This window comes from Trichoderma virens, assembly GCF_000170995.1.
Source record: "Trichoderma virens Gv29-8 chromosome Unknown TRIVIscaffold_93, whole genome shotgun sequence".
Lineage (NCBI taxonomy): Eukaryota > Fungi > Ascomycota > Sordariomycetes > Hypocreales > Hypocreaceae > Trichoderma > Trichoderma virens.
The window spans coordinates 257,070-283,263 of NW_014013656.1; the positions used below are offsets into that span (position 1 = coordinate 257,070).

The following is a 26,194-nucleotide window of genomic DNA, read 5'->3' on the forward strand; positions in this document are numbered from 1 at the left end:
CACCGTCGCTGAACGGTACGGATACAAGTGGCGCCTGGCAGTTGAGAATACTCCGTAGCACGAGGACTCTTTGGCAACGTTAACCCGGCAAGGCGCGCGCACTGACCAGAGATGCTTGGAGATCAAATGTGCCATGAAGCAGCTGAGCGAGCTTCGCCTCAACGCCTCCAAGCCAGACAGACGCCGGCCGTTTAGGTACGGCCGAGCGTGGCGCGCCGGCGTTCAAGCAACGGCTGTGGCCGCCAGCACGAAGTTGATGCGAGCATGCCACTGAGAGTAAGGCCAGTCCTCATACGCGGTACCAGCACAATCCCAGGCCCGCCCCCCCGGGGTCTCCTGGCCAAACAATAGCTGTGCGGTCTTGTCTACTTGGGACCAACCTGGGACAAATTTGGAGCCTTGGACCGTATTGCCCAACTCGGACTTAACTTGGACGGCAGGGAGCTGCGCATGCATCAATTTGACGGCATAACGCAGAGGAATGGAGCCGGTTACTCCGTCGCCCGATTCTTGTCAATCAACGGTTGCCAGGCATGGGCTGCCGAAGCCTCCGTGGCGGCCATGCCTGAGCAAACGGGGCCGAGCGTGGAAGCCCAGGCTGTGGTGATAAATAATGGAAACTTGACTTTTCTGGATGGCTCCAGTCTTTTTGGTGGATACGTCGAGCGCTAATCGCATCAACATGCCCTTTTCTGCTGCATCTGCCGGTGTGCGCAATATTGAGGTGGTCGGTGGTGGTAGAGTGAATTATCCAGGCCGAGGCACATGTCGCCTCGAGCTGCAATAGCAATCTGCGGTTGAGGCCCAAATGCATTGAGGCGAGTGATATTGATTTGTTTGGGTGGTGATGCTCCCAAGTTGGCATGTTGGGACCTTATGCGGGCTCTTGGCAACAGCACCGGCTGCACAGTGTGGATGAGCTCTTTCCCGAAATGGCTATCCTAGGCTACGTGACGTCGCTGTGTGTGCCTGCCAAAGTGCTTTTGAGGGTACCTACCTATAGTTGACGATGCCAAGCCTAGTACAGGTACCGTCTGCACTTGTACATGAGCATCGCTTGCACGACACTTTGCCGTCGCTCTTGCATGCACATGTACACCGTCTTCATGCCGCGAACTTGTCCCTGTACAAACAGGCACAGCATTACCGGCTCCATGTTCTTCTGCACTCGTCGCACTTGCAAGGGCCAAAGCGCAGGTGCTAGAGGCTGCAGGTGCAGGTGCCAGTGCAGGTGCATGTGCGGGTTCAGGTGCAGGAAGGAGCAGGGCTCGGGACAAGTTACCTCAACTGTGACGACAAACCCACAGCACAGTACGTGGCGCCCATTGGTGGACGGTGTCTAGCCTGTGGTGGGTGCATCTCATCTTGGAAGCCGCCGACTTAAGCTCCCGAAAACTTTTCGGCTAAGCACTACAAGTACTAGCACGCAGATAATGGCGCCATGTCTGGTAGTCAGTGGTAGATGAACTCTGGCTGTTGTTGATGGTGCCTACGATGCTTTTTCAGCTCAATGCCATGCTCATTCGCCGAAATCGAGGGGAGGCGAATATCGTGAAACTTAAATCAACTGCTCGACGTTTGACTCTGTCCTTGCATGTACTACCCAACCTTATGGACAGTCACTCGGTACGATACTGGCGGAGCTGAGCGTGTGTTTGACTCGTCTCCCGCTGTGGCATTTGGTAGTCGAGCACTATTGGAATGGCGCTTGGCCGCTTCGCAACTTGTCGTCGACGAGACTGGGCGTAGAAAAAATCTTCAGGGCCTGGGCGAGCAGCTTGCCAAGCGGTTGAACAAGATATTTCCGCAGCCCCGCGGCGATAATTCCACGATGTGCTGGCACGACGGCGGGCCAACCAAGCATCTGACGCTGGCCTGATGGCCGAACCGCGCAGATGTTTCACCCTGACTAGACATGGGCATGGCGTTCTGGCCAGAAAAGCTAAGCCATGAGGGAGGCAAGGGTAAGAAAAGGCGACGACGGGCAGCAGGGCCTCAGTTCCGGCTGCGAGTTGCTAGCACTGGCACTGGCTTGACTGGCAGCAGAACTACTGCGGTAGCACTCGGTAGCTCGAGCTTGTCTGGCCTGGCTCGGTGCCGTCCCCCACACGCAAAAGCACTCGACCCTGGTCGCATCCAAGTCGACGGCTCGCCCCAGTTGTTATTTTTACTTCTTTCTGGTGCGCGGGCATCGTGCCATGTGCGTCATGCCTCTTGGAAGCTGTGTGTCTGAGCGGCCAAGCCCCAAGGCCGTCACACCCCTAGCGCCGAGATGCTGAGCTATGCTCTGCTGGGCATCATCATCCATCATCCATCACCCGCCCCCTCTCTCCACCAGCTTCTGTGCTGTGCTGCGCTGTGCTGTGTGCGATGCCCAGCCCTCTGCCGCTCGTCTGGTGTCGTCTCGTCTCGTCATGGTCGCTTTGGCGTTATTTGCCCGTTTGGCTTGGACAGACGCACCGCAGGGCTCGGTCTGGTTTCGGCGCTTTGCGGTGGCGGACGACGTTTGGCAGAGGCACGATATTGTATGGAGTCTTATGGAGTAGTTGTATCAAGTGGAGAGAATAAGGCTGGCGATGTCTGGTTTCTCCGAGGAAGACGGCGGTGTTGTTGATCGCATTCTTTTCCCATTGATAGTGTCGAGGTTCTGGGACGTGAGACACCAGACACATACTGTGCCGTGAGAAGCCCAAGAGCATCGAGGGCTGTCGGCCAAGACTAACTGACAACAGCGCCCCCACTGGCCTGCTAACTGACCTGAGGGCCGAGTCGCACAGCGCGTGGCACCCCCTTGCACCCCCCAGTCGCGGGACATGGCCGCTGGAGGGGCCCTTTGCAAAGTAGCCCCAGGTACTCCGTAGCAGCAGTGGTACCTGCTCTCCGTGCTCCTGTCGAGGCTAGGCCAGACCCCTAGCTGCCCCCCTCGGCGGACCAGCGCAGGGCTTCGTTAGCACCCAGACTGGAAGGATCTAGCACCAAAGGTTCGGCGAGGACAGGGTCAGACTACCTTGGGTGACCGACAGGTACCTCGACGCGCTGTAAACTGCATGGCTGGCGGTGGCTGTAGGGGCTTATGCTCCCTCTGGTCTCTGCTACCTCTGCTACCTCTGCTCGGCGCTGGTGTCAACCGCAGCAGCCAGTATTTAACAATCCCAGTCCCCCAACTGCCTGCCCTCTCCTTCTCCCCTGGTCCACACTCCAAATCATCTCAACTCAACGCTCGCTCTCCCACATTCGCTCCCCCAAACTTTTCTCTCTAGGAAGTCCTCGTTGACTCCTGTCATTCGCTTTACCGGTGCTCGTTTTCTTTTTGATCCTCCTTTACCCGCCACTTCCGTCGCAACCTCTCCATCCGCCGACTCCGCCAGACATCTTTATCCCGAAGTCATAGGACCGCACGATTCAACGACAGCCACGCTTTGCACGGAATCCACCGACTTAGCTACGCTAGGCCATAACCAAGAGGCTTCGAATCGCGCAAAGGATTCGAAAGGACCAGCAGCAGCTTCGCCAAGTCTACACCAGACCGAACTCGAAGTCGCTGTCAATGTCTATCTAAAAGAACTTCATCATCACACCACCACAATCGCTTCCCACAATCGCTACCAAAAAGAAAACTTACAAAACCAAATAAAAAAAAGAACGTTTTACACCAAAACTACTTGCTATTTAATTCGAGGGTTAGGGAGAGGTAATTCAATACGCCATATTCGATCGCTACGTTTTTTCAAGAGAAGAGGAATATATATCTATCTACAACGGTATATATATATCAACCCATTTTAGGACAAAGGGAAACAGAACAATAGGCTTGTTCAAACCAGCCGTATCCAAGTCAATACTTGATAAGAAGAGCATTTATCCGGGACATCCATATTAATAAGCACGACAACTCACTCGTTGTTCAAGCACAGCCATTTCCAGCTGTGTTTTGTTTCATGTATGTGTCGTCCATGAAATCTTGCAGATAATCCTGTTACTAACATCTTCTAGTGGCTCGTCTACCACAAATCTCAACACTTTTCAACTATCAACAATGGCTGGCCCTGGCGGTGGTCCTCCTCGTCGCAGGTTTGTTTCCTTTAAGTCACTCACGCTTACACACACTCACACCATTTTCCTCCAATAATTCCACACTCACGCACACTCCATTGCATCGAGGCATGAGCTAACCTTCTCACGATAGTCACACCAAGTCTCGCAAAGGCTGTGATACGTGGTACGTAGCAATATCCATGGTTGCTGAATGGCAACTCTGATCACTCGCAAGCACTGGTCTAACAACGATTCTAGCAAGCGTCGTCACATCCGCTGCGATGAGAGCTTCCCTCAATGGTGAGTTGTCGGTCCCGTGCTCATCTCCGTCCAGAACCTCTCCTTTGCTAACACAATCCTCAGCCGCAACTGCACCAAGCACAAGATCCGTTGCCCGTACAACGATGTGCAGGTTCCTGATGCTGGTCGCTCAACCACGCCGGACAAGCCCGATCTCATGTGGACACCCCAGATCGAGGCTGCTATTGGCGAATGGCAGAGGACTGGCATGTTCCCCTTCCCAACGCTCCGCATCTTCCCAGCTCCCATGCCGCACATGTTCTCCCTTGAGGACCTTCGGTTGATCTACCACGTTGCCTCTCTGTACTATCAGCTGGCGGCGTATGAAGCCAACAACTTCACCTTGTGGACCCGTCATATCCCGACGTAAGTTTCCAATGGAAGCGGCTATTCCATCCTTCTCCTTGGATGGCACTGCTCTGGCGGCAAGCTTCCGCTGCCAGTCGTAGCACATTGTCCAACACAACGCTAACTCTGGTGTTTCCAGTCTGCTCAAGATCGGCGCGACTACTCCCTATGTGATGCATGCGCTGCTGGCATTCTCCGCCATGCACATCGCCTTTTTGACCGACTGCCCTCTGGTCGGTAGCATGGCGTTTGAGCATAGGGGCAAGGCCTTGAGCGGTTTGCATACTGCCATTGGCTCCTTCTCTCGCGCTACGTCCGACGCCATCCTGGCGGCATCCCTGGTGCTATCGTGGCAGGCCACCGATTGGTAAGTACTCATCCCTTGCGATCGTTGCCACCTCACATGAACAGTCAATGGCTAACTGCATTTCCCAACAGGCGCAGCTGGACCCAGCTCATGCAGGGTACTTCGACGGTACGTTGGCTGGTGACGAAGAGCCAAGCACTCCATCGGCTTGCCTTGGATCCCCCCCCCTCCCTTTTTTCCCACGTATGTGGCTGACTTTTTTTTAATCAGGTGATTGATGCAATGGACGCATGGAAGCACGAGTCTGAGTTCACAGACTTTATCGCTGAGAGCAGCACGTTCCCAACGGCTCCGGCTTCTCCGGACCCTGAACGCCGGGTTCATCAGCCCCAGAAGGATGACATCGAGGCCTATCAGCGAACGCTGGAGCAGGTCATCAAGGTTGAGGCTCATCTGAAGCACTTCAAGGAAGACACAACTCAGATGCAGCACTTGATCGGCTTCCTCAAGGGGTCTCGCAAGATCAGCTCCACTCTTCCCATCGCCCAACAGTTTGAGCGCCTCCAGCCCCTGCGGACTTGGCTTTTCTGGGTACCTGTTGGCTACATTCAGACCTACCAGTGCTCCCCCAACTCCCTGGTTGCCATTGCCCACTTGTACACGGCGGCCCTGCTGATGGAGCGGCTCTTCCCCGAGATTGGCGCGGCCTATTTTGGTAGCCTGTCCATGACCCCCATTGAGGAGATAGCCCGGCGGCTAATGTCCATCAATGTCGCGAGCACTGGCGTCAAGAACTCGTACCAGACGCCGCTCACGCTCATGGAGTTTCCCATTGACACTGTCAGTGAGTTCCGGTCCCGCATGGGCTGGATGAGCCCGCAGAGGACCCCTTCGTTCCCTACGTTCCATCCGCCCAATTTCCATCTGCGCGAGGAGGTGCCAATGGTCCCTGCAACGGAGTCCTACATGCCATATGGGAACCCTGCCTTTAGCTATAGCGCTGAGAGCATGCCAATGCTCAACAGCCCTACCGCGCCCGGCCCCCATGAGTCTCTCAGCCCGCTGGTCATCTCGTCTCCGTATCTGAGCCACCAGTACCTGAACGTGCCGTCTCCGTCCTTTGGAGTTGCCTACAGCCCGGCATCGTCAACCTTTGAGGCGTCCCTTGCATACAGCGATTCGGAAGAGTACGGTGGGTATGAAATGCGAGGCTTCCATCCCGGCCAATCGCCCACATTCGAGGATGCGCAATGCGCCGGCAGCAGCAGCTACCCCGTCGGGTTCGTTACTCCCCAGCAGTCCGTGTGGATCTAGTGTCCTCTAGATAGGCTCCCACACACTCGACTCTCCAACCCCGGCTCGAGGAAGCACAATCGGATTGACCGTTGCCACTCAGGAATTCCAGAACTCAATCAGCGTACCCGCCTCCGGATGGTTCGTCTATTGCGCCGCCTCTTCCGCCAGCTCCGTCTCCCTCTCCGTACCAGTACCAGGACACGCTCGGCATGCTTCCTCTTCCTGAGTCTCCGGTTCCGCTGTCCAGCACGCCGCATCACCGACACCGTCAAACCGTTTCGGTCTCTTCCGCGCCGCACCCTCCGTCTCCGCTGTCGCGCGTGCCTTTGACTCCCGGCTCTTCGGGATTTGATGGCAAGGGCAAACAGCGGGCGATGTGATGATGGGCATCCTCCTCATCCTCCTCCTCTCTCCTCCTCCTCTCCGTGATCGACCTTTTTGCAGCTGGGATCTGCTTCCTCCTCTTCCTCTTCTCTTGATTTCGACGCAGACGCAAATGTACAACATTCCTTAACACGCTCGCTACTACCATGAAACAACAACGACTGAATGGGCCTTGTTTTTGCACCTTCTTTTTCGCTCTCGCCAGCACACAGTCTGCCTGAGCCCAACGCCCGAACGACACTCCTTTAGAATTCTCGAGTTGATCTCGACTGAAACAATCCTTTTACGACACGAATAATTACCAACTAACTATTAATGTATTATCTAATACGCGACGCTCCTTTCGAAATGATACCCTCCAGCTTAATCGACAATCCTTTAGACGAAGATACCCACAAACTACACACACTCCTTTTATGAAATTACGTTATGACGAACATCTGATCGACATAGAGTCACTCCTTTTATGGGATATACAAAAAATGGTATATGGGCGAATTGAATATCACACTGCATAGCGACTGTTTATTTCTGTGCTGCATTATGCACATTGTTGTGGATAGAAACATGGCGTTTTCCCGGCGTTCAAACGAACAAATAGTGGGGAAGTTTTGGATCTTGGTTATGTTTGAAACTTGGCCTTTGATTTATGTTTTTTGATTTATTTTTTAGGAAAAGGGCCGCTCAGTGTGGGTATGATGGGCATAAAGTGCCGATGAAGAAAATGGAAGGGGAGCGTGCCAGGGCTTTTGTGTGTTAATAGCTGTTGTAAAGCTGCATTGACAATGCTTCAGCGACGATGCTTGTGGATGATTCAAGCTCTGCCTTTAGCAGGCATCTTGGATTGGGATTAATACTATTATGTTCGGTGTGCCCCATGAGTCTCAACTATTGGTTCCTCTTTGCTTATCCAAAGCATGACGTGCAGGTGCGCATCCCTGAGTGTATGGGGTTTGTTTGGCTTGGCCTTTACGCGCTGTGTCTCAGTGAAGGGGCTTACTCCTTTCCAGGTTTGCTTTTCGTTTTCCCTTCCTTGATTGGTTTCATCTTTTCTTCTTTACCTTCCCAGTGCCCCCCTCTTCTTTTCAGTCCCATCCAAGACACTCTCAACTGGGCCTCTGCCACCGATCTCGATGCCAGCCAGAGTCATGTAGGCTCAGATACTCCCCATGTCCTGGGCGGTCCTGAGGGGTCTCGGGCGGCCTCAAACGGCCACAAGCGGTCCCAAGTGGGAATTGCAGTCGGAATCAACTGTTCCGCTCTTGGGATGATTGTCGGGCTATCTTGGGGCGGCAACTGTCCCCTTGACTCTGCATTATCTTTCTGCTTATGATTTGCCCGGCTGGTCCCCGGCCACCCATGTTTTCTTTGGGGTTTTTCTCTATTCTCTTTTGCCCAGCTAACACGCAGGGTCCCCGACTATGACCCTTTGGCGTACATTAGCCGCCCTGGCTGGTTCCGGTTTTACCTCTCCTGCAGCTTGCTAGCAAACCGACTTGACACCCCCCTGTGGGAGACGAAACGGTGAGATGGGGGGTCTGGGCTGGGCTGGGCTGTGACCTGGAAACGGGCACAACTCGGTTTTCTATTTTGGCTTACGGGAACCCCTCTTGTGGGATTGGATGAACTGGACTTGGGATGAGGGAGCCAATACGGAGACACTGGAAGTGGTTACTCGTATAGGGCCAGGTTCAGAAGCAAAACGGAGAGAGGGAGAGAGAGACAAAGAGAGAAAGAGAGACAGGATGATTGCTTGGTGGCTATGGATTAGGCGATGGCGGATATCTGTCCCGTTCTAGGTCTAGTCCATGGGGTGGACGCTTGTGAATACGAGAAATGGGTGGCAGGGGGGCCCAAACGGTCTATTTATGTACGAGTGTACAAAAGTATGCATGGGTTCACCTTTTAGGAAAAGAACGATTGAGTGCTTTTTTTTTTTTTTTTTGCTTGGCTTGCTTGTCTTTTGTACCGTTTCTCTCTTTGTCTGGTGAAGACGGTTGATAGAGGGAAGGATTTGTCATGTTGCCGAGTTTGGTTGCCCCCCCAATATTTGACGATGTTTGTTTTCCAAGTTGCATGATATGAAGGGGAGGGGATTATAGAGACACTATTAGAACGGAATGCTTGTTCGTGTTTGTTTACGAGGACCGTTTGGGAAAGGCGTAAAAGGACGTGGTGAATGGGCTTTTTGGGCAATGTAGACTGGCGTTGTTTTTTTTTTTCTTTCTGGGAAGTGAGAAATAGAGAGTGAGCAAATACGAGGTTTTTGCGTGTTTTTTACTCAAAGGGGCGTTATTTTTTTGGGGGCGAATTTAAGACGGGATGAGTGAAAAGGGGAAGAGAAGAAGGGTTGTTTTTGTTTTTTTCCCATTTGGTTTGTTTGTTATTGATGAGTTTGTTGTGGCTTTTGAGTCTTTTCATGGAAGGGGGGCTGGAGGGGGGAGTCTTCGACTTTGGCCTTTTCTCGTGAGTGTGTTTCTCCTTTTGTGCTTTGTTCTTCTGGGAGATACTGCTTGAATGTATAAAAACGAAAGATCTCAGACACAGGCCTGTATACGCTGCCCACTGAAAATCAAACCTCGAATCCAAAACATCGTCTGTATATTCAAGCATCTCCTCATCCATGTTCCCCTATATCATTCCATCAAACACCCATCACCCATCCGTGCAAAACAAGGCTACCAAGCTCCTTCAACTTCACCCTTCTGCACCCGTCGGAGCATCCCAACAAGGGCTTAAGAAACGACCAAGATATCCCTCCGATCCAGCTAGCAAATGCTTCAACACAGTGCCCCAACCTTTGCTCCTTTCGTCGTCGAGGACTTCTGATCTACATCGCAAGTCACCCCTTGACCCAATATTGTATCGAACTAAATGAGGACCTTAGGCCAATACTTCCGGTCCTTTGCTCGTTCCAACCAAAAACAGACAAACGAAGCTGTCTATCTTTTCGCCCCAGCGTTAGAACCAAGAAGGTCGAAAACCCGCCTCGGCCGAATTCCCTCCCCATTCGAAGCAAACATCAATACAAACAAACAAAGTCCCACTCCCCCCTTTCCTTCCACAACTTTACACGCCCCCCAATTCTCTACGCCTCTACGGAATAGATTCTTCCAGTCGCCAAGGCTGTCTACTTTGCCGCCCCCGAGCAAAATAGTCGCCACCATAGAAAACAGGGGGACCCAAGAAAGGGGGCCAGCCATATAAACCACTAAACCACTCTCGCAACTTTTGCTATTTGATTATCCCCAGCTAGGTAGGACAAAGACTATGTCCCGCTTGTCCCGGCCTGTGTAGATGTGCTTGCCACTGGGCTCTATATGAAACGTCCGTCCGAGGACTTTCAAAGGGGGGTGGCGCTTGACTCGTGGGTAAGATGTAAGAGGAACTTAGAAGTACATCGAGGTACAAACGCCTCTGGGCAAAGTGTACAAGTGAGGTAAACATCTCGTATCAATGATGGCAACAAACAAATCCAAGTCTCAAGCATGCCATGCTTCTTCACATCCAAAAATTCTCCCAAACTTCGCACAACAACACAGAGGCACGATTCAGATAGCATCCCACAGTATAGACATATTTTTGTCTTTGTAGCATAATTTTAACCTTATTTAAGCCAGTCTCCCCCTCGCACAGTTATGTAGCCCTTCTCCCTTTTCCGCTGATGCACTTCCTCGCTACCTATCAAAACACTTGGGAGCATCTAAAGAGAAGCAAACTGTTTCTTCCATGATCCGCTACCCGCTTCCATGCTTTATGCCCTCCCCTTATTTAAATACAAAATGTTTCTCGCATGTACAGATATCAAACTCCTCGCTGTGTGGCGAAATAGGGGATATAATGTAGCCACGGATGATGCAAATAACTAATACAAAAGACGTGGTATGTATGTTTCTATGATATGAAAAAAAGAAAAAAAAGAAATGGGTGAAAAGTGAACGGTTCGTATAACAAATCGAGAGAGCGAAAGTTGCCATCTCGACGTTGAAATCTCTCTCTATCCTTTCGTGAGTGAACGATCCTCAGTCGTTCAAGCAGTAACAACCTCTTGGTGCACCAGTCGTAGCACCCAGCCGGCTTCAGTTACGCTGGCGAACTGGAAACACCATTTCTTGATGTTTCCTCCTGTAGCTCCGTTTGCCGGAACGCCGCCGACAACTCCTTCACCGTTCTTGACTTCTTCCCAGACACCGCAGACGATACCTCTACTTCCCATAGGGGTGAAGCATCCACTTCCTAGAACGGCATCCAGTACAATAATGGGCTTCTCAGAGCTCTTCTTTGGCATCGTCGTAACCGTGACGCGCTTCTCAAGACCGTGATCTGCTCGAAGGGCCTGGCGCCAGCCAGGGGGTGGTCGGCGGATCTGTAGACTGCAGTTACCATAGTCTTCCCACTTGGCCGGCGAAACAAGAAGATGTAGCCGGATGCGAATGTTCTCGGTGCCAAGGTTTACCGGCATCTCACCGCCATTGTCCACGCTAACTGACGGCGATCGAGGTGACCCATATCCTGACGAAGAGCCTGATGTATACAGGCTGTTGTTGCCGCTTCCACCTCGGCCGCCACGCTTATCAACAGATGACCGGGCCAGGTTGAAAGAGAGGTTTCCAACAAGAGTGAGCTTCTTGAGGAAGCTGGAGGCAGATAGCGTCGACGAAGGTGTAGTGCTGGCACCATCAAATTGTTGTGACTGTGGTGCCCTCACTGAGCTGCGGTAGCTGTTCTTTCTGCCAAACCAGCTGCGAGCCCGGCTGCTCTTGTCTCCATCTTCGGGTGGAGCTGGTCGCTCCCCAAAGCTTCTGAACCGGGCTTCATTCTCCAGTTGGATAAACTTTTGGTTGTTGAGGCGAGCGTGGTGGACAGCCGTGTAGAGAGTGTAGCAGTCAGGACCGTTCATGCACCGGAAGCGAAAGTTGCCGCCCTGGTAGACTGGCGCCAACTTGCTATGAGGCTGCATTGATGATCTGATTTCGAGGTCGACTGCAGTGCTCTGTCGAATCAAGACCAACGGGGTAAGATCCAATGCAACAATGGGCCTATCGTCGAGCTGAGTATAGTTGCTATCTCGGAAAGCAAACGCCTCAATAAGACCATCTTTAACCACAATCGAACAGTGATCAGGATGAACGTCCTTCCACGCGCCCTTGTCAGACCATCTGGAGATGGTTGCTAGACATCGTCCCGATCTCGCAATGCTGCCGTCTTCCTCTGAAGGCTTCCGTCCATGGAGACCGGCTTGGGAGGCAGAGTTGGATGGCGTCAAGCTAACCTCAGATGCAGGAGCATACGAGGGTGCATACGAAGGTGCATACGAGCCTCTTCTCTGGCCTTCATCCCTGATGCTGTAGCCAAGTTCAGTCTGAGGAATGTCAAGGCTCTCCAACTCCTCGTCGGATGACTCAGACTCGCTCTCAGTTGCAGACACATCCTCTTCCTCTGTTTCAGTTTCCGATTCCGATTCTTCTCCTTCTTCCACTATCGAAGACACTGCAGAAGAAGACAGGCCCGAGGCCGAGGATACCTCAGAAGGCAGATACTCATGCTTAAGAGGAGAAGAACCTCTTCGCTTTATGGCGTGCATGTCGACCGGTGGTTGAAGCAATGACTGGGACTTTGGTGCTTGCTGAGGCGTGGGGCTGAGGGTTCGGTGAACCGGTGGTCGCGGCGGTGGCGCGTCATTGTGGTATATCACGGGAATTTGCTTCGAAGAGGCAGACCCCGTCTTGCTTCTATCTTTGCCTGGAGGTCCAGGGGCGGCTCGTGTAGGAGTCGGTGGAGTCGCAACACTACTATCAGAGTCCTCTCCGTCGGTGTATTCGGATCGAGATGCCGCGCTCACCATGCTCTGAACTCCGACGGGGACGTCAGGTAACCTAGGAGAGTCTGATCCCAGCTCAGATTCGTCAATGACACTTGGTTCGGGCTCCCTGGGCGGGACAGGAGAAGACGGCAGGATATCGAGCCAGTCCAGAATCTGCTCCTCTTCGTCTGCCCAGAGATTGAGCAGCTCATGCCATGGCTTCCCATTGTGGTTACCACGGACCATGACCACCATGTCCAACTTTCCATCTCCTGAGCGAGCAGAGACAAGAGACATGGAGATGGGCGGGAAGAGGAGATATGATCGCCGACCATCTCCCACTTCCCGAATGAGAAGATCTCCTCTATCTTCAGGGCGGCTTTGGTTATCTCGGTGTACCAGCTCGACCTGACACTCCAGCCTTTGACCATTGGAATGGACAAGGTCAAGCGAAAAGATATCCTTGGCACTAACTTGACGAGTGAGGCCGACAGTGATAGACTTGGTTGGGCCAAGTGTTCTGAGATCTCTGGCTCTGGTGGTATCAGTGTTGGCGGCTTCTTCATCAATGATCCTCGCAACTTCCTCTCTGTGGCGCTGACGAGCTTTTTCTTGCAGCGCCTCGAAATCTTTGACTAACTGGTTGGTATCAGGCGAGGTAAACATTTGGTCGACGCAGACGATCAAACGGGCCATCTGTTTCACGCGGAGGAGGGGCCGCTTCAGGAGATAGGCGACGGCCACACGCTCTCCCTGGGCGTTGATGAGATCGCCATTCGCATTTCTTGGCAATGAATCGAGGATAGAGTCGTCTTCATCCGGGGTACCTCGCCGAGGCGCGAGGTTGACTATGAGGTCTTGGAAGCCTAGTCTCCAGACACCTAGGTAGTTATTGTAAATCGGGACAACGCCGTGGGCCCAGTTGGCCATTCGGCGGATGTCTGTCAAGGGGGCCTTGGCGTGTGCATTCTTGAGCTTCTCAAGAGCAACTCCCATGTTGACGACAGACTTGGATGTAATGTCGACCTTGATCTTTGGAGAGGCAGTCCCGAAGAGATCGGAAGGTGAAGTTGTGTCACTCACTACGTGAGAAAGAAGCACGGGCACCACGCCATCGACTAATGTCTTGAGCTCACGTTGATACAGGTTTTCGTCATCGGCAAACTCTTTCAGCAAATCATCAGCAGTTACATTGTTGGACAAGCCGCGTGCTTTCCGCAGACTCGGTCTTGATCTGCTGTTCATGATTCCTTGGGGAACGTTGGTATCATCAGGCAGTGAGAGAACGGAAACCAAGTCAGAGTGTTTTGTCAGCCTCCTTTTGAGCCCTGAACCCTGTCGCTGTGGGATTTTTGGGTCACTCGATTTTGTAACCGTCGTTGAGCGAGTGAGAGTAGATTGACTCACATCCGACGCAGTTTCCGAATGGCTGGCACTAGAGCCCTCGGAGAGGATTGTCGAAAGCTCATGGCCTTTTGTAGGAGGACGGAGACGTGGTCCAGCAATATGCGGTATCCCTCTTGCTGAGCTGAGGGCTGATGAGTCCCGATCACTGCTCGAGCGGGTGTCTGTCGTAACCCAGCTACTCAAATCTGAATTGGACTGCATGTACTGTGAATCGGCTTCGTGTTCTGTTTCATCATCGTCCAGCTCGTCATCCTCAGATTCGATTTCACGCTCTTCATGACTCTGGTAGCTCTTTATGGGTTTCGTAAGCCCTGCAGATTCTCCTTGAAACGCTTCTTTCAGGGCACCAAAGAACGGTCGTCGTTTACTACCCGATTTGGAATGAATAGAATCTCTCGTTGCGCTCCTCCTCTTTAGACTCGAGGAGGATGGCGATTTCTTTTTGGCAAAATCCTTAGTCTTTGAATCTGATTTTGAAGCTGAGTGTGTAGGATCAGGGGCACTCTTAGCTGTCTCATCCGACCGCGTCGTGCTGGAAGTCAGGTAAGAGGTGACGTCGGAGGTAACATTGGAGACTACACGAGAATCAGAAACCATTGAGCTCTTTGTCTCTGCCGAGGGCTTTCTTTTGTGCGTAGTCTCCTTAGAGATAGTTTCTCTAGACGCAGTGTCTCTTGATGCCGTCTCTTTTGGTTTAAGCTCTTTTGATGCAGTCTTTCTTGGTGTCGTCTGCTTTGGTGTTGTCGTCTTTGGTGTTGTTGCCTTTGGTGTTGTCACCTTAGGCGTCGTCTCTTTAGGCGCAGCCTCTCCAATGGTGTCATCGTCATCTTCGCTGTCGTCCTCATCAGATAGCGTGGACGTGGGAGAGTGTGGCCTCTTGTTCTTATCATAAGGTTCGACGGTGTTGTTGAGCCATGTCTCGATGCTTGGGGGGTTATTGGGCACCGCATGCCTCGGAGCCTCATTGATCTCCTGAATAATTTTCCTACCCTCCTCCACTACCTTCTTTAATACATTTGGCATGGCCTTGAGGCTCGTTGCGCGGTCAAGCTTTGAACGCTTTTGCTGTTCTTTTGGTTTACTCTTGGGAGGACCCCGTAGAGGCAAATCCAACTCACTAAAGGCGGAATGTCCAAACGGGATTTCTCCTGGGATGTCGGCCAGAGACTTGTTAGTCAATGATGTGCCCAGATCAGAGTCTGGAACATGAGGAGGGTGCTTGGCGCGGGAGCTGACGTCTGCCGACTTGGCCCTAGTATTCGGACGCTTCGTTCCACTTCTTTTCACGCCCCCTGGTCGAGGTTTCTGCCGTTGCTGGGTATCGAGGTAGGAATCTGCGTCATCGGACATTGATAATTGGGTCGCCTCCTCAACGGCTTTGATCAAATCTTGAATTGTGTGCTTTTTGGGCGCAGCACCTGCAGTTTTGCTTCGCTGTCGTGTCGGCCTTGGGGTTCCTGGCTCTGATCTGGAATCAGCCATTGGCTTCACTCTGATTCCATCGTCCTGAGCTGCAGCTGGCGCCTTCACAGGTGTAACGCGGATGCCATCACCCTGAGCAGCGGCCGGTGCAGCCTTCATAGGCGCAACGCGGATGCCATCATCCTGAGCAGCGGCCGGAGCAGCTTTCATGGGCGCAACGCGGATACCATCGTCTTCAGATTCCTTTTTCCGTATTGGTCGGACACGAATGCCATCATTATCGTCCGTCTTGGGCCTGATAGGCTTTCTCGCAGTGACTTCGGTTGCTGTTTCGTCCTGGTCACTATCATCCTCATCCTCATCCTCAGAAGCAGACATGTCTGAGGATAAAGACCCCTTGAGGCTTTTCGGCGGTGGGGTAACGACCTTTTCAGCCCAAGCCTTAACCTTGCTCTGAAAGGTCGGGTTAGGTACCGATCTGAAAACAAAGCCATTTGGAATACGGGCAGCCTGGGTCGGGTTACTCGCCTTACGCGGGCGAGGTGACACCTTCCTAACAGACGCCTTCCTGACTTTGGGCTTGACCCAATGGTCGTCGCTCACGATCCTCTTCTTAGGAGGAGGGATCTGCTCCTTTTCCTCTTTCTCGGGCGCCGCAGTGCCGTTGTGGACAATGGGTTTTTTGGGCGGTCTCCTCTTTTGCCTCATCTTGATGCGCACCCGGTCCTCCTCTGTCACGTCTTCCAACTCTTCTCCGGCAAAAGCGACGTCTGTCGGCTCTGTGGCTGCATCATCTGGGTCGGCGTCCGCCATAGCAGCGGCATTGGCCTTTTGCCACTTATTCACTCTGTCCTTAACACCACTTGGAGGCTGCAATTTGCGCACCAAGTTCTGTCTCATCTCATGGCGCATGTCAGCCTTGGTTGCATCCATGCTTTGCCGTCGCTTGCGCTCCGCTTCCAACCTCGCCGGGGAGGGCCGCCCTAGAAGAAAGTCGTGGAGAAGAGTAGGGGGCTCCGACTTCTTGGTGGTGTTGGCCCGCGGGCGGTTTCCCGCAGCCGCAGCCGGAGCAGGCTTAGGGGCCTCTCCAGGAGTGCTTTTGTCGCCCGCCGCGTTATCATCTTTGGTGGTATCGGGAATATTGGCCGAGGTCGTGGGGTTGGGTGGCGCGGTGCTCTCGCCAGAGGAATCGGAGGACGAGGTCATTGTCTATTGAGCTGCTAAGCATCGCACTGTTAGTCTGAATGCCGCCACCAAGGTCGAAATAAAGAGATGCCCATACACGCCACGAGAACAATTCACCACAATGCGTGGGGGCAGCTCTGATGGCGAGGGTATGGCGTTGGACACAGAGGCCGGAGAGCAAAGTGGCCCAAGCTGCCCAAGATGCTTGAGTTTAAGCTTGTTCGCAATTGCTCTTGTCCCGGGCAGCCAGTGATTGAGGCGCGGGGCAACCCAGACGAAGAAGACGTGGAATTCGTGCTGCGTTACTCACCTCATTTGAGCAGCATGCTGTTCGCATCGAGGATTCGAGGATGTTTGTTTGTAGTGTCGCGTTGGCTGTTGCACATGCTAAGCTCGAAGCTCCCAGGCCAGCCGTGGCAGCCTCCAGTGTTTTGCTCGCTACCAACAACAAAAACGGCCGCCGCAAACAGGGTACAGACGCTGTCGTGCTTGTGGGAGTCGTCAGAAGAAAAAGAGAGAGAGGGAGCGCGAGATGGCAATAACCAGGGTTGGTGGTTTCAAGCCCAGTTGGAGGACTTGGAACGGCAGAATAAAGAGAGTAAGCCTTGAAGCAAAAAAGAGCGACAGCGGACCGCACTGGTGACGTCTAGGTGTGTATATTCGTAGTGGATGATGACGGGAATGATGCGTGTACAGTGCAAGTCGAGGCGTTTCGATTGACTGACTGCCCGCTATGATTTGATTACAGGCTCCGGATTCCGCTTATGCTGATGGATCCAAGCTTTGAAGCTGCTGGGTGCCGCAGTAACCAGCGGGGTCGCCTCCAAAGCCGCTGTAAAGGTAATAAACAATGCAGTGCAATTTGGCACAGCTGGAGCGTCACTGGCAAGGGAAAGCCACTGAAGGCCCGGGCCGCGGCCAATCAGAGGCGGACTTGATTTTCGTCTAGTGGCAGCAGTATCACTAGAAACTTGCTTCAATCTTACTTGGTAGGTAGTGGCATATTGCGGCTAACCCCAAACGGGCTGGTGGCTTGCTCTCTTTCTTGTTGTGGCTGATGATGGATCCATGGGCTGGATCTCTGCCTTGATTTGTTATTGTTTCCTCTTCTTTGCTTTGGTGAAGATGAAATCGTCCTAGCAGGGGCGAGCACCAGGATCACGGCACCGCATCGGGATCATCGATTTTCGCGGCCAGATCTCTGGAGATTATCGTCTTGTTTGTTTATGTTGATCAGCGACCTTGCATTGGCCGCATCTGGATGATATATCCCTACTACACCAACTACACATATCTACCAACTTACCCTGTAATCCAAAGCATTCAACTGTTCAAATGTATCCATGCGTTTGCCTGTAATCATGGGCCCTGCTAGTTCTATTATTATATGCTTACCTGTTCTTTCCGACCATCAACACGTGTTGATCGGGTCAATATCATACGCAGCTCATCGCCGATGCATTCGACTTACACACCATCTCATATACCGGTCCGTGAACTGACAAAACAAACAATTGCGCTCCACCAGCATCAACGGCATAACCAATGCCTTCCAACCGCAAGCTCGCTCACATCTCACAATTCATGCCCACGTTGTTCTTCCCTGCTACCTCAGATAGATTCGGCCCTCGCTCTTATGTTTAAACTAGAGTAACGTATCCCCATCTGTCATGCCGTCATATCCCACTTATACCACTCGATAACCACTATCTAGAGCAAGTCACAAGGTGGCATCGGACTCTCCACCAACTCCATATCTACCACCTACACACTCTTTGTTTCCCCACTCCTTGTCTCGATTGGCTTCAGCATCTCCGTCTTCTCCAGCACTCATACAATACTCCTTCACCAACGAACCACTCCATGCAGCCGACATCACATCTCCCTCTCTTTTCTCCTCTCCTCTCCTCTCCCTCCCTCAAACACAACACATCTCCTCATCACTTCTCACCGGCATCCCCGAACCCTCTCACCCTATCATGCCGTCTTCACAGCCTCCTCCCCAGCCCATACACACGTCTCACCCTCTCAGCTCGCCATGGCCATTGCCTCCATTCTTGTCCCGGTCCAGCTGATCAATGCCCCACACCCAGCACCACCTTAGGCCAATAATGAGCGCAATGCGCGATCAATTCCTGAATGACAGGTCACGCCAAGGAATGCGATTTCTGGGCAATCTTATGCCTGCAAGTCATGTCCATATGCAAGTCGTGGGCTAAGCGCTTATCGGCTGCCCTATGGATGGATCAGCGTCGAAGCGCATGTTTTCATTGTGGCGATAATCTTTGGCGTTAACCGGGCTTGCGGTGAGGGAGCTTGATGGATGCAATTGTCGGCCAACACTAGCATCCGCATCCGCTTCCGATATGGTGTAGTGGCTAACATCGCTCGCTCTCAACTTCTGGTTGAAGCACCGAGCAGCCCTGGGTTCGATTCCCAGTATCGGAGACTTCTTTTTTTGCCCTCTTCCGCTATTCTACCTCTTCTACATATGTAAACTTGCACGACTTTCTTGTTCTGTAGTATTGTATTTCTCAAAGGGAAAAGTGAAGAGTCAATTTGGTGATAACTAGTAAGCATATAGTAGTACCCAGCAGAACTATGGTCGATCAAAAGTTGCCTCAAACTCCAACAGATGCCACCCCCGGTTGGTATAATCGCAACAAACAAAGCAAACAAACAAACAAATGCACACCGTCCGGTCCTTTATTATGCCTCCTCTCCACCGTAAGTCCCAGCTTGCGATGGCCCATAAACAAGAAACAAGATCTGCAGACGTAGAAGCTGCCATTATAATGCATAAAACACTGCAACCACCCAAAACGCCTTGAAATGCTATACCGGATAACACGTACCAGCAGACCAAATGCTGAAAATCAAAACAAATCAAGCCTCCAGCCACGGAAATGAATAGATCCGCCCTTTAACGCCGCCCAATGCAAGAATGGTTGATTTAATATATGCACCCCCGCCCGTGTTGTTACTCCTTGTCTGGGAGCACGAAGCGTACCTTCTTCTTTGGCTTTGCAGCCTTGTTGTCTACACCCGCATCACTCATCAACTCCTCCTCAGTCTCTTCTTCGATGGACCACACGTCGGGACTGGGTTCCCTCCACAGGTGGTCGTCTCTGGCGCGGACAGACAGGCTCCGGGTCTGTTGGCGGGTCGATCCGCGGCTGTTTGTGCGACCTCTGCCCCTACGGCCCGGCGCCGGCACGGAGTTGGGCGAGAGTAGAGCGTTGGCGGAAAGGCCGAAGACGGGGCTCTTGGCACGGAAGCGAAGGCCGTCGATGGCAAGGTCTCGCAGAGGGGAGAGCGAGAAGGACGACGACGTGGGAGAGAAGCGAATGTATTCCTCATCGTCGTCGTCGTCGGTGGTTAGAGCGTCCGAGTCAAAGTCTGGCGAGGCCGGGCGAGTGCTGTCGGGCTTGCGGAGACCCTCGAGAGAAGAGGGACTGACGCTGCGGACGGCCTCGCGGGGCTGGCTGGCGTCTTCGATGCCGGCGTCGAAATCCATCATGTCGACGTCCAAGTCCATCTCGTCATCCTCGTCCTCTGCAGGGATGGGAGTGAGGAAGTAGGTGAGCGGGTTGTCATCAATGTCCTCGAGCAGCGGCCGAGGCTCGAGATGCTCAATGCCGGACCTCTTCTTGATGGACATGGCTGGAGTCAAGCGGAGCTGGGTAGGTGGCCAGGATTCTCGGCGAGAAGAGAAGATGGATTCCATAGGCATTTTTGGCTCAAGTGGCTTCTGTCTGGGGAAACAAAGGACGGGTGGATGGCAGGGGTTTAAGTAGGATGCAAGGCAAGGCAGATTGGCACTAAGTCTAGGTAGATAGATAGGACTCTTTGTCGATGCCTTCAAGCCACCACCTAATTGGATGACTCAGACGGGAAAGAAATTATGACAGGTCCAATCCCTGAGCGTGAACGAATAGTCCCCTCGCAGAGTTCACGAGTAAGGCGAAAGAGTGAGGAGAGGGAGCAGGAGGTCGGTCGGTGGCTTGGCGGCGCCCCCGACGGTAAATGCTGAACAGCCACTGAAAAAGAAGCGATCCTTCACGGAGAACCAGAGAAGCTGGTCCAGAATATCAAAAAGAAGCCCAAGGGTAAATATGTGGCCAGTCAAGTGAGCCTGGCGAGGCAGCGAGATAAGCTGCAGATATATATGCAATGCAGGCAGCGGGTATGCCGACTGGATAGGGCGAGAATCTTTCAATGCAACGCCCCTACCACCCCCCACCTCTCTCTCTGCCGTAAAGACAATAACGGCTCGATAGCCAAGAGCTGGTGCGTTCTAAAACGTCACCAATGCAGCCCGTGATGGGCAGAGACAAGGGTGGGCGCACGGCTCCGGCTTGGCCTTGTGAGGTGCTTTGATGGTCATCAGCAAGCGGTAGATGAGAGAGCTGCGCCCACGTGAAGGAGGCCTATGAGAGAGGCGTCTGGGGCTGGATCCACCGAGTGTGACAGCCGAGAGCCGTCTGTACGGAGTATCATTTCTCACAAAACGCGAGAGCAGAGGCTCTTTCGCCCGGGCCAAGTCATGAGCGTGACACGACGGGAGGAAAGAGGGCTGAAAAGGGCGTGCAGGCTGGCCGTTGTGGTGTGAGCCAGAAGCCAATATCTGCCGCATCAGGCATTTCCGCCATGGGCAAATAGTCGCAAGCCATGGTGTCCATGAGCATTCCGGGATGGTGGTGAGAAGGCGGCGAATGAGCGGCCCGTGTCAAGAGCCCACCCGAATGACGAGAAACAAAGACGCGGGGAGACTCAACTAACGACTGCAAGGGATTTGGGAGCCTCTTTTGGAGTCTCGTAAGCTGAGACTAGAGCACACCATCTCGACCAGAGGGCCAGATGACTCGTTCTGCTAGGGCGGGTTTGCGAATTGAATGATGCTATCTCGTCTTTTCCCCCCCGCTATCCATCTGGTGGGTTTGAAACCCAGGTCACGCCCACCCGAAGCAGCGTGAAAACATGCCATCTGCATGATTCGCATCGATCGAGTTCCTTGTTCCTTGGAAGCTGCATGCTGGAATGCAAACGATCACTGCATGGTTCCTTGCATGATGGATGTTTGCCGCGTGTGGCGCCTAAGACGGCAAGCGTTTGCCATGGCCTTGTCGATCAAGGGCTCGTCGTCTTCCACCAGCAGAACGGCCGGGCAAAGGATAAAAATGGAACGCCGCAAGCTAGCTACGGCGCGGCGCGGGAGCTTCGGCTGGGCTCGTCACTGTCGTCATACCGTATACTACTTGGATCTGAGTGAGCGAGAGGTTACCGTATCTGTCAGGATACGTGTATACGAGTGCATATGTACGGAGTAGTACGAAGCACATGCAATTCCAGATGCCGTCCCGTTTAGAATAGATTGCCATTTCCGGACACATGCTCTCCAAGACTCTAAATCCTAAGACACCACCGCTCCAAACTATGCTCTCCTCAGCTATGGTGGGCCGGGCCCTCTGCGTCTGCTGATTTGCTCCAGCCTCCCAAGCGACGAATGCGGCCGTCGAGCTGAGCACGATGGCGTTCGATGGCCTCGTCCATTATTGGCGCCGGTCAGCTCAGCTTCCACGAGTTAGTTAGTGCGGGCAACGGAGAGGCGCAAAAGCCAGTTTTCTTGTTCGGAGCTAGAGATGACAATAAGAATGGAATGTTGATTCGAGAATTTACAAAAGATGTGCCACATCCCAATATAGAACGGTTGCCCGGCTTCTCTGGGCGCGTTCTGTGTTTCCATCCAGCATCCGTCGCGATCGATATTGCAAAGGGAAGGATTTGATTCTCATGAGACCTCTGTTGCTGATACGTGATTCCAAGCCGCGCTCGTAGCAGCAAATGTGACAGGGACCAGCATGAGAAATTCACGCAAAAAAGGCCCTCTACGCGTCATAGAAACAGGGCGAGAAGGAGCACGCTTCTCTGGTTGAGCGGTTTCTGGCATCCTGGCGAACACACAACACGGTAAGCATGACCAAGAAAAAAAAACGAGTCGAGCCATGAGTCGTCGTGATCAGACTACTGGACTCGCCTCATATATTGACGGACCTGGCAGCAGCCCAGAATTAATATGTCAAGCAACCTCCAGGTTCTCCTGTTGCATTTCCATTACATTATATTCTCTTATATCGAGACTAAATCCCGGCAGATACTGTCTCTGCTCCTCATCCTTGCCGCCAAGCCCAAGTCGTGACCCAAGCACATGATGCCCTCGTTTGATTCCCTCTTGTCTCTTATTCATCTCTCCGCTCTTCTCCCCATCCAGGTCAACCCCTGCTCGATCCCGCGCTTGTTGCGGTCCTCGAATCTGCACCAGCCATTCCTGGACTAATGACGACATGTCGGCCTTTTCGGCAGCCGCAGGGTCGCAGCTTGAGCTTGAATATTTTCCGTGTTCCGACATTTATTTTGTCTTTTTCTGAATCCTGTGCAACTTGCATACTTGTACTGACACGGAGCATCGGCCGATGCACTAGATCGGATGCAGTAGGCAGCTGCTAATGCTTTACTTGAGCCTTCACTTGTATTTAATTTGTTCGTCTCCTTTCCGTTTGGGGAGTTGCGTCTTCGCGGTTCTGCAAGTCGGGGCTTGCGCGGCAATTGCGTGTCTATCGTCGCTTTGTCCACCATCCAGCCCGAGCGTCACTTATCGTATCGTCACTCTATAACGCGCTCGTCCTTGTGCATTGCTCTCTACATGGACCTACAGTGATGCTCGTACCATCACTGTGTGCACAACCGCATATTCCTGATTGCTTGTTGTCGATCATCTCCCTCCGTCTACGTGCATCTCGCGTCTTTGGCCGCAAGTGTGCCGCACTGAGGAGAAGAGCAATTTCTGCAACTTGACTTGTACAAGCGAAACCTCGTCCAATCCACTGTAGAAATGCATCATTGGTATTGGACTATCTACTAGTACGCCGTAGGCTATTCGTACATACGCGTAAATCCGGGTTTACACCCAGAAGCAGCCTATCGGACTCTCGTACTAAACACCGCCGATAAGAATATCTCGCATCCGATTTGAGGGCCAAATACAACCGACGGCCATCCTTGCGTCGTTACGTAGTCGCTGTCGCAGTCCTGGTCGAAAAGCCAACAAGGCTCCGGCGCCAAGAGGACCGTTTCCTCGTCTGTCCTTTGGTGCTGTTTTCCTTCGGCCCGCGCGGGATTATACAATCGTGCATTTGTCGCCAGCCTCAAGTCAGACCCATCGAAGACTACATAACCCTCCGGATCTCCGGATTAGAAACCAAAGGCTTAATTCCACCTTTAGCCACCTTCTTCCGTCTGCTCTTGACTGTGGGTTTCTGTCTTCCGGCGCAGCTGGTTGTTTATACACGTATTCCAGCGGACAATCCCCCTTCAACTCGATTCCTCACCCAAATCCGGAGCCTTCTACTCACTTCCTCGACTGCCCTTTTCGGCTCTTGCTAGTCCGTGGATTCCGCACATTCGAGCAATTCGCCCCACGTGATAAATAAATCGTTCCGATTGATCCCCTCCAACTTCCGGATCCGTTGAGGTGACGATAAAAGAGAAATTCAAAAACAGAGCTTTAAAAGCGGTTTGCCCCAGCGGCGCAACGTTTTTGGTTCTCAAGGTTTATGGTGACCTCGAGATTAAAAGTCTGGCCTCGAGCGGTATTGTCGCCAAAGATGCTCCGCTCTGCCATCGTTGGCTTCGTATTGCTGTGCGCTCTCGTCAGCTGGAGCACTACACTCTTCTTCTTGCAGGGCGATTCTTTCGAGGCGTGGTTTGACGCAGCTGCTCGCCGCGACAGCGGTCTCGAGTTCAACAACAAGCCGCAGGATCTGGATTACGACCCTACCAGGATGGACGTGACTAATCTAAGCCCTACCCTGCCTCTGCGCATGGTGACGTTCAACATCAGATATGCCACCTCAAGCCCGGTCAAGGGCGAGAAGCTGTGGGACGAGCGCGGCCCCAAGCTCATCAACCAAATCGACTTCATCACCGCCGGCCATGAAAACGCCTTTCTCTGTCTCCAGGAGGCCCTCTACAACCAAATCGAGGACATCCAGGCCAGTCTGGGCCCCAGATGGGCGTACATTGGCCGGGGCCGCGACGACGGCAAGAAAAAGGGCGAATTCTCCCCCGTCTTCTACCGGTCCGACGTCTGGTTCCTCGAGCGCTCGCAGACGCGGTGGCTGAGCACAACGCCCGAGAAGCCGTCGTTTGGATGGGGCGCCCCCCACAAGCGCGTCGTCACCATGGGCGAGTTCTCGCACAAGGTCACCGGCACCAGAGTCGTCGTCATGAGCACGCACTTTGACTACAAGTACGCAAAGGCCCGCAAGCACAGCGCCGAGCAGCTGCTGCAGTACGCCCGCGAATGGAGCCAGGACAACAACAACTCGGCGGTGCTCATTGGCGGCGACTTCAACAGCACGCCCGATGACGTGGCCTACCAGCTCATGACGGCGCCGGGGTCTGGCATGTCCGACCTGTCGGATCTGCTACCCGCGGACAAGCACCACGGAAACAGCCTGACTTACACCAGCTTTGGCGAGCCCAACGAGTGGCCGCAGCGCATCGACTTTCTCTTTATCCAGGAGCCTCGCACGGCTGTCGTCAAGACGTTTAGCGTGTTGGAGAACGTCTATGACGATCAGATCCGCGTGTCGGATCACAGGCCCGTGATTTCGGACCTTGAGATTGCCGTGGACCCCTCTTCATGAGAATTGACGGGAAGTCTCCATTTTGGCTAAAAAAACAGCCGTATTGATATTTTATGATCAACGTCTCTTTCAACAATAGGAAATTTCGGAGGATAATGATACCCGGAGCGTGCCTCCTGATTGGCATCGTCTCCAAAGCAACATTTTATGAACATGGAGTTTCGGAATTGATATCCATTGCTACTAAATTCACAAAAAATGAAATATAAAAAAAGATAAAAAAAAACACTGGTATCCCGTTTACTGGAGAGAGGAAGAGATATGGGCACTATGCAAATGCATGCTATCAAGGCTACGGGCGCATGTCTGCATATGAACACTTGAACGCTCCGCAACTTGTATCCATCGCTACGTTGACGTCTGCCGTGAATGTCTTTGAACAGACCGCAAACTTATCAGCGATGCGGTTTGTTCATGTTGGTGATAAGCAGCCCGCCTCGCCCACTTTCTTGCAGCTATCGCATGAGAGCCAAGGATCCAACCGAGTCAGGTTTCCTAAAAGTGAGGCTGGATAGGTCTGCAGCGCATCAATGAGCATGATAATTGCATGTTTTATATAGTTTCTATGGAACCAGACTTGCATGTGCGCACAAAAGGCGGTCAAGAGTTGTCCTGGTTGGTTAGCAGCTGGGCCTGAGCGACGTCTCAACTGCATCTTTCGCAGCATCCAGAAGTCGGACATTCTTTGCCATCAAACAGCCTTTTTGGTTGGATCGCTCAAGTAGATAGATCGTAAATAGGATACGATGAATATGCATAAACAAGGGGTTGATATCCTACATGTGCTTGCACAGCATTCGAGACGCCTCGTTTCCTCTCACCTGCAGGTGATCATATTCCTTCGCCTTGGCCTGAGTAATTGGACCAAACAGGTCGTCAGAATTGAGCCTTTTGACAACAACAAGAAGATGTCTCAATGCCTCCGGTTTGACGAGCCAATGAGATGATGCTTGGTCTTACAGGTATGTTTAAGCTAATGTGCTTGACGCTCTGAGGGGA

General features: G+C 52.7%; 5 protein-coding genes across 5 annotated transcripts; 2 read left to right on the top strand and 3 right to left on the bottom strand.

Moving 5' to 3' along the window:
* Window positions 1–4,036: 4,036 nt before the first annotated feature.
* Window positions 4,037–7,543, top strand: TRIVIDRAFT_90960 (uncharacterized protein; the record flags this gene model as incomplete). Its single annotated transcript, XM_014093917.1, has 7 exons — window positions 4,037–4,071; window positions 4,187–4,219; window positions 4,294–4,335; window positions 4,399–4,701; window positions 4,823–5,050; window positions 5,122–5,158; window positions 5,261–7,543. 7 exons carry the CDS (start codon window positions 4,037–4,039, stop codon window positions 6,302–6,304), a joined length of 1,722 nt encoding a protein of 573 aa, XP_013949392.1.
* A 3,157-nt stretch (window positions 7,544–10,700) lies between these two features.
* TRIVIDRAFT_112184 (uncharacterized protein) lies at window positions 10,701–16,382 on the bottom strand (the record flags this gene model as incomplete). Its single annotated transcript, XM_014093918.2, has 2 exons — window positions 10,701–12,107; window positions 12,150–16,382. Coding segments are annotated over 2 exons (5,640 nt in total), but the record flags the coding sequence as incomplete, so codon positions are not given.
* A 3,085-nt stretch (window positions 16,383–19,467) lies between these two features.
* Window positions 19,468–20,220, bottom strand: TRIVIDRAFT_51356 (uncharacterized protein; the record flags this gene model as incomplete). Its single annotated transcript, XM_014093919.1, has 1 exon — window positions 19,468–20,220. The coding sequence occupies one exon, from the start codon at window positions 20,218–20,220 to the stop codon at window positions 19,468–19,470; it is 753 nt and encodes a 250-aa protein (XP_013949394.1).
* A 2,346-nt stretch (window positions 20,221–22,566) lies between these two features.
* On the bottom strand, window positions 22,567–22,896 carry TRIVIDRAFT_228891 (uncharacterized protein; the record flags this gene model as incomplete). The annotated part of the gene is made up of 1 exon (XM_014093920.1): window positions 22,567–22,896. One exon carries the CDS (start codon window positions 22,894–22,896, stop codon window positions 22,567–22,569), a length of 330 nt encoding a protein of 109 aa, XP_013949395.1.
* A 1,057-nt stretch (window positions 22,897–23,953) lies between these two features.
* Window positions 23,954–25,388, top strand: TRIVIDRAFT_185347 (uncharacterized protein; the record flags this gene model as incomplete). The annotated part of the gene is made up of 1 exon (XM_014093921.1): window positions 23,954–25,388. The coding sequence occupies one exon, from the start codon at window positions 24,101–24,103 to the stop codon at window positions 25,193–25,195; it is 1,095 nt and encodes a 364-aa protein (XP_013949396.1).
* Between the last annotated feature and the right edge of the window lie 806 nt (window positions 25,389–26,194).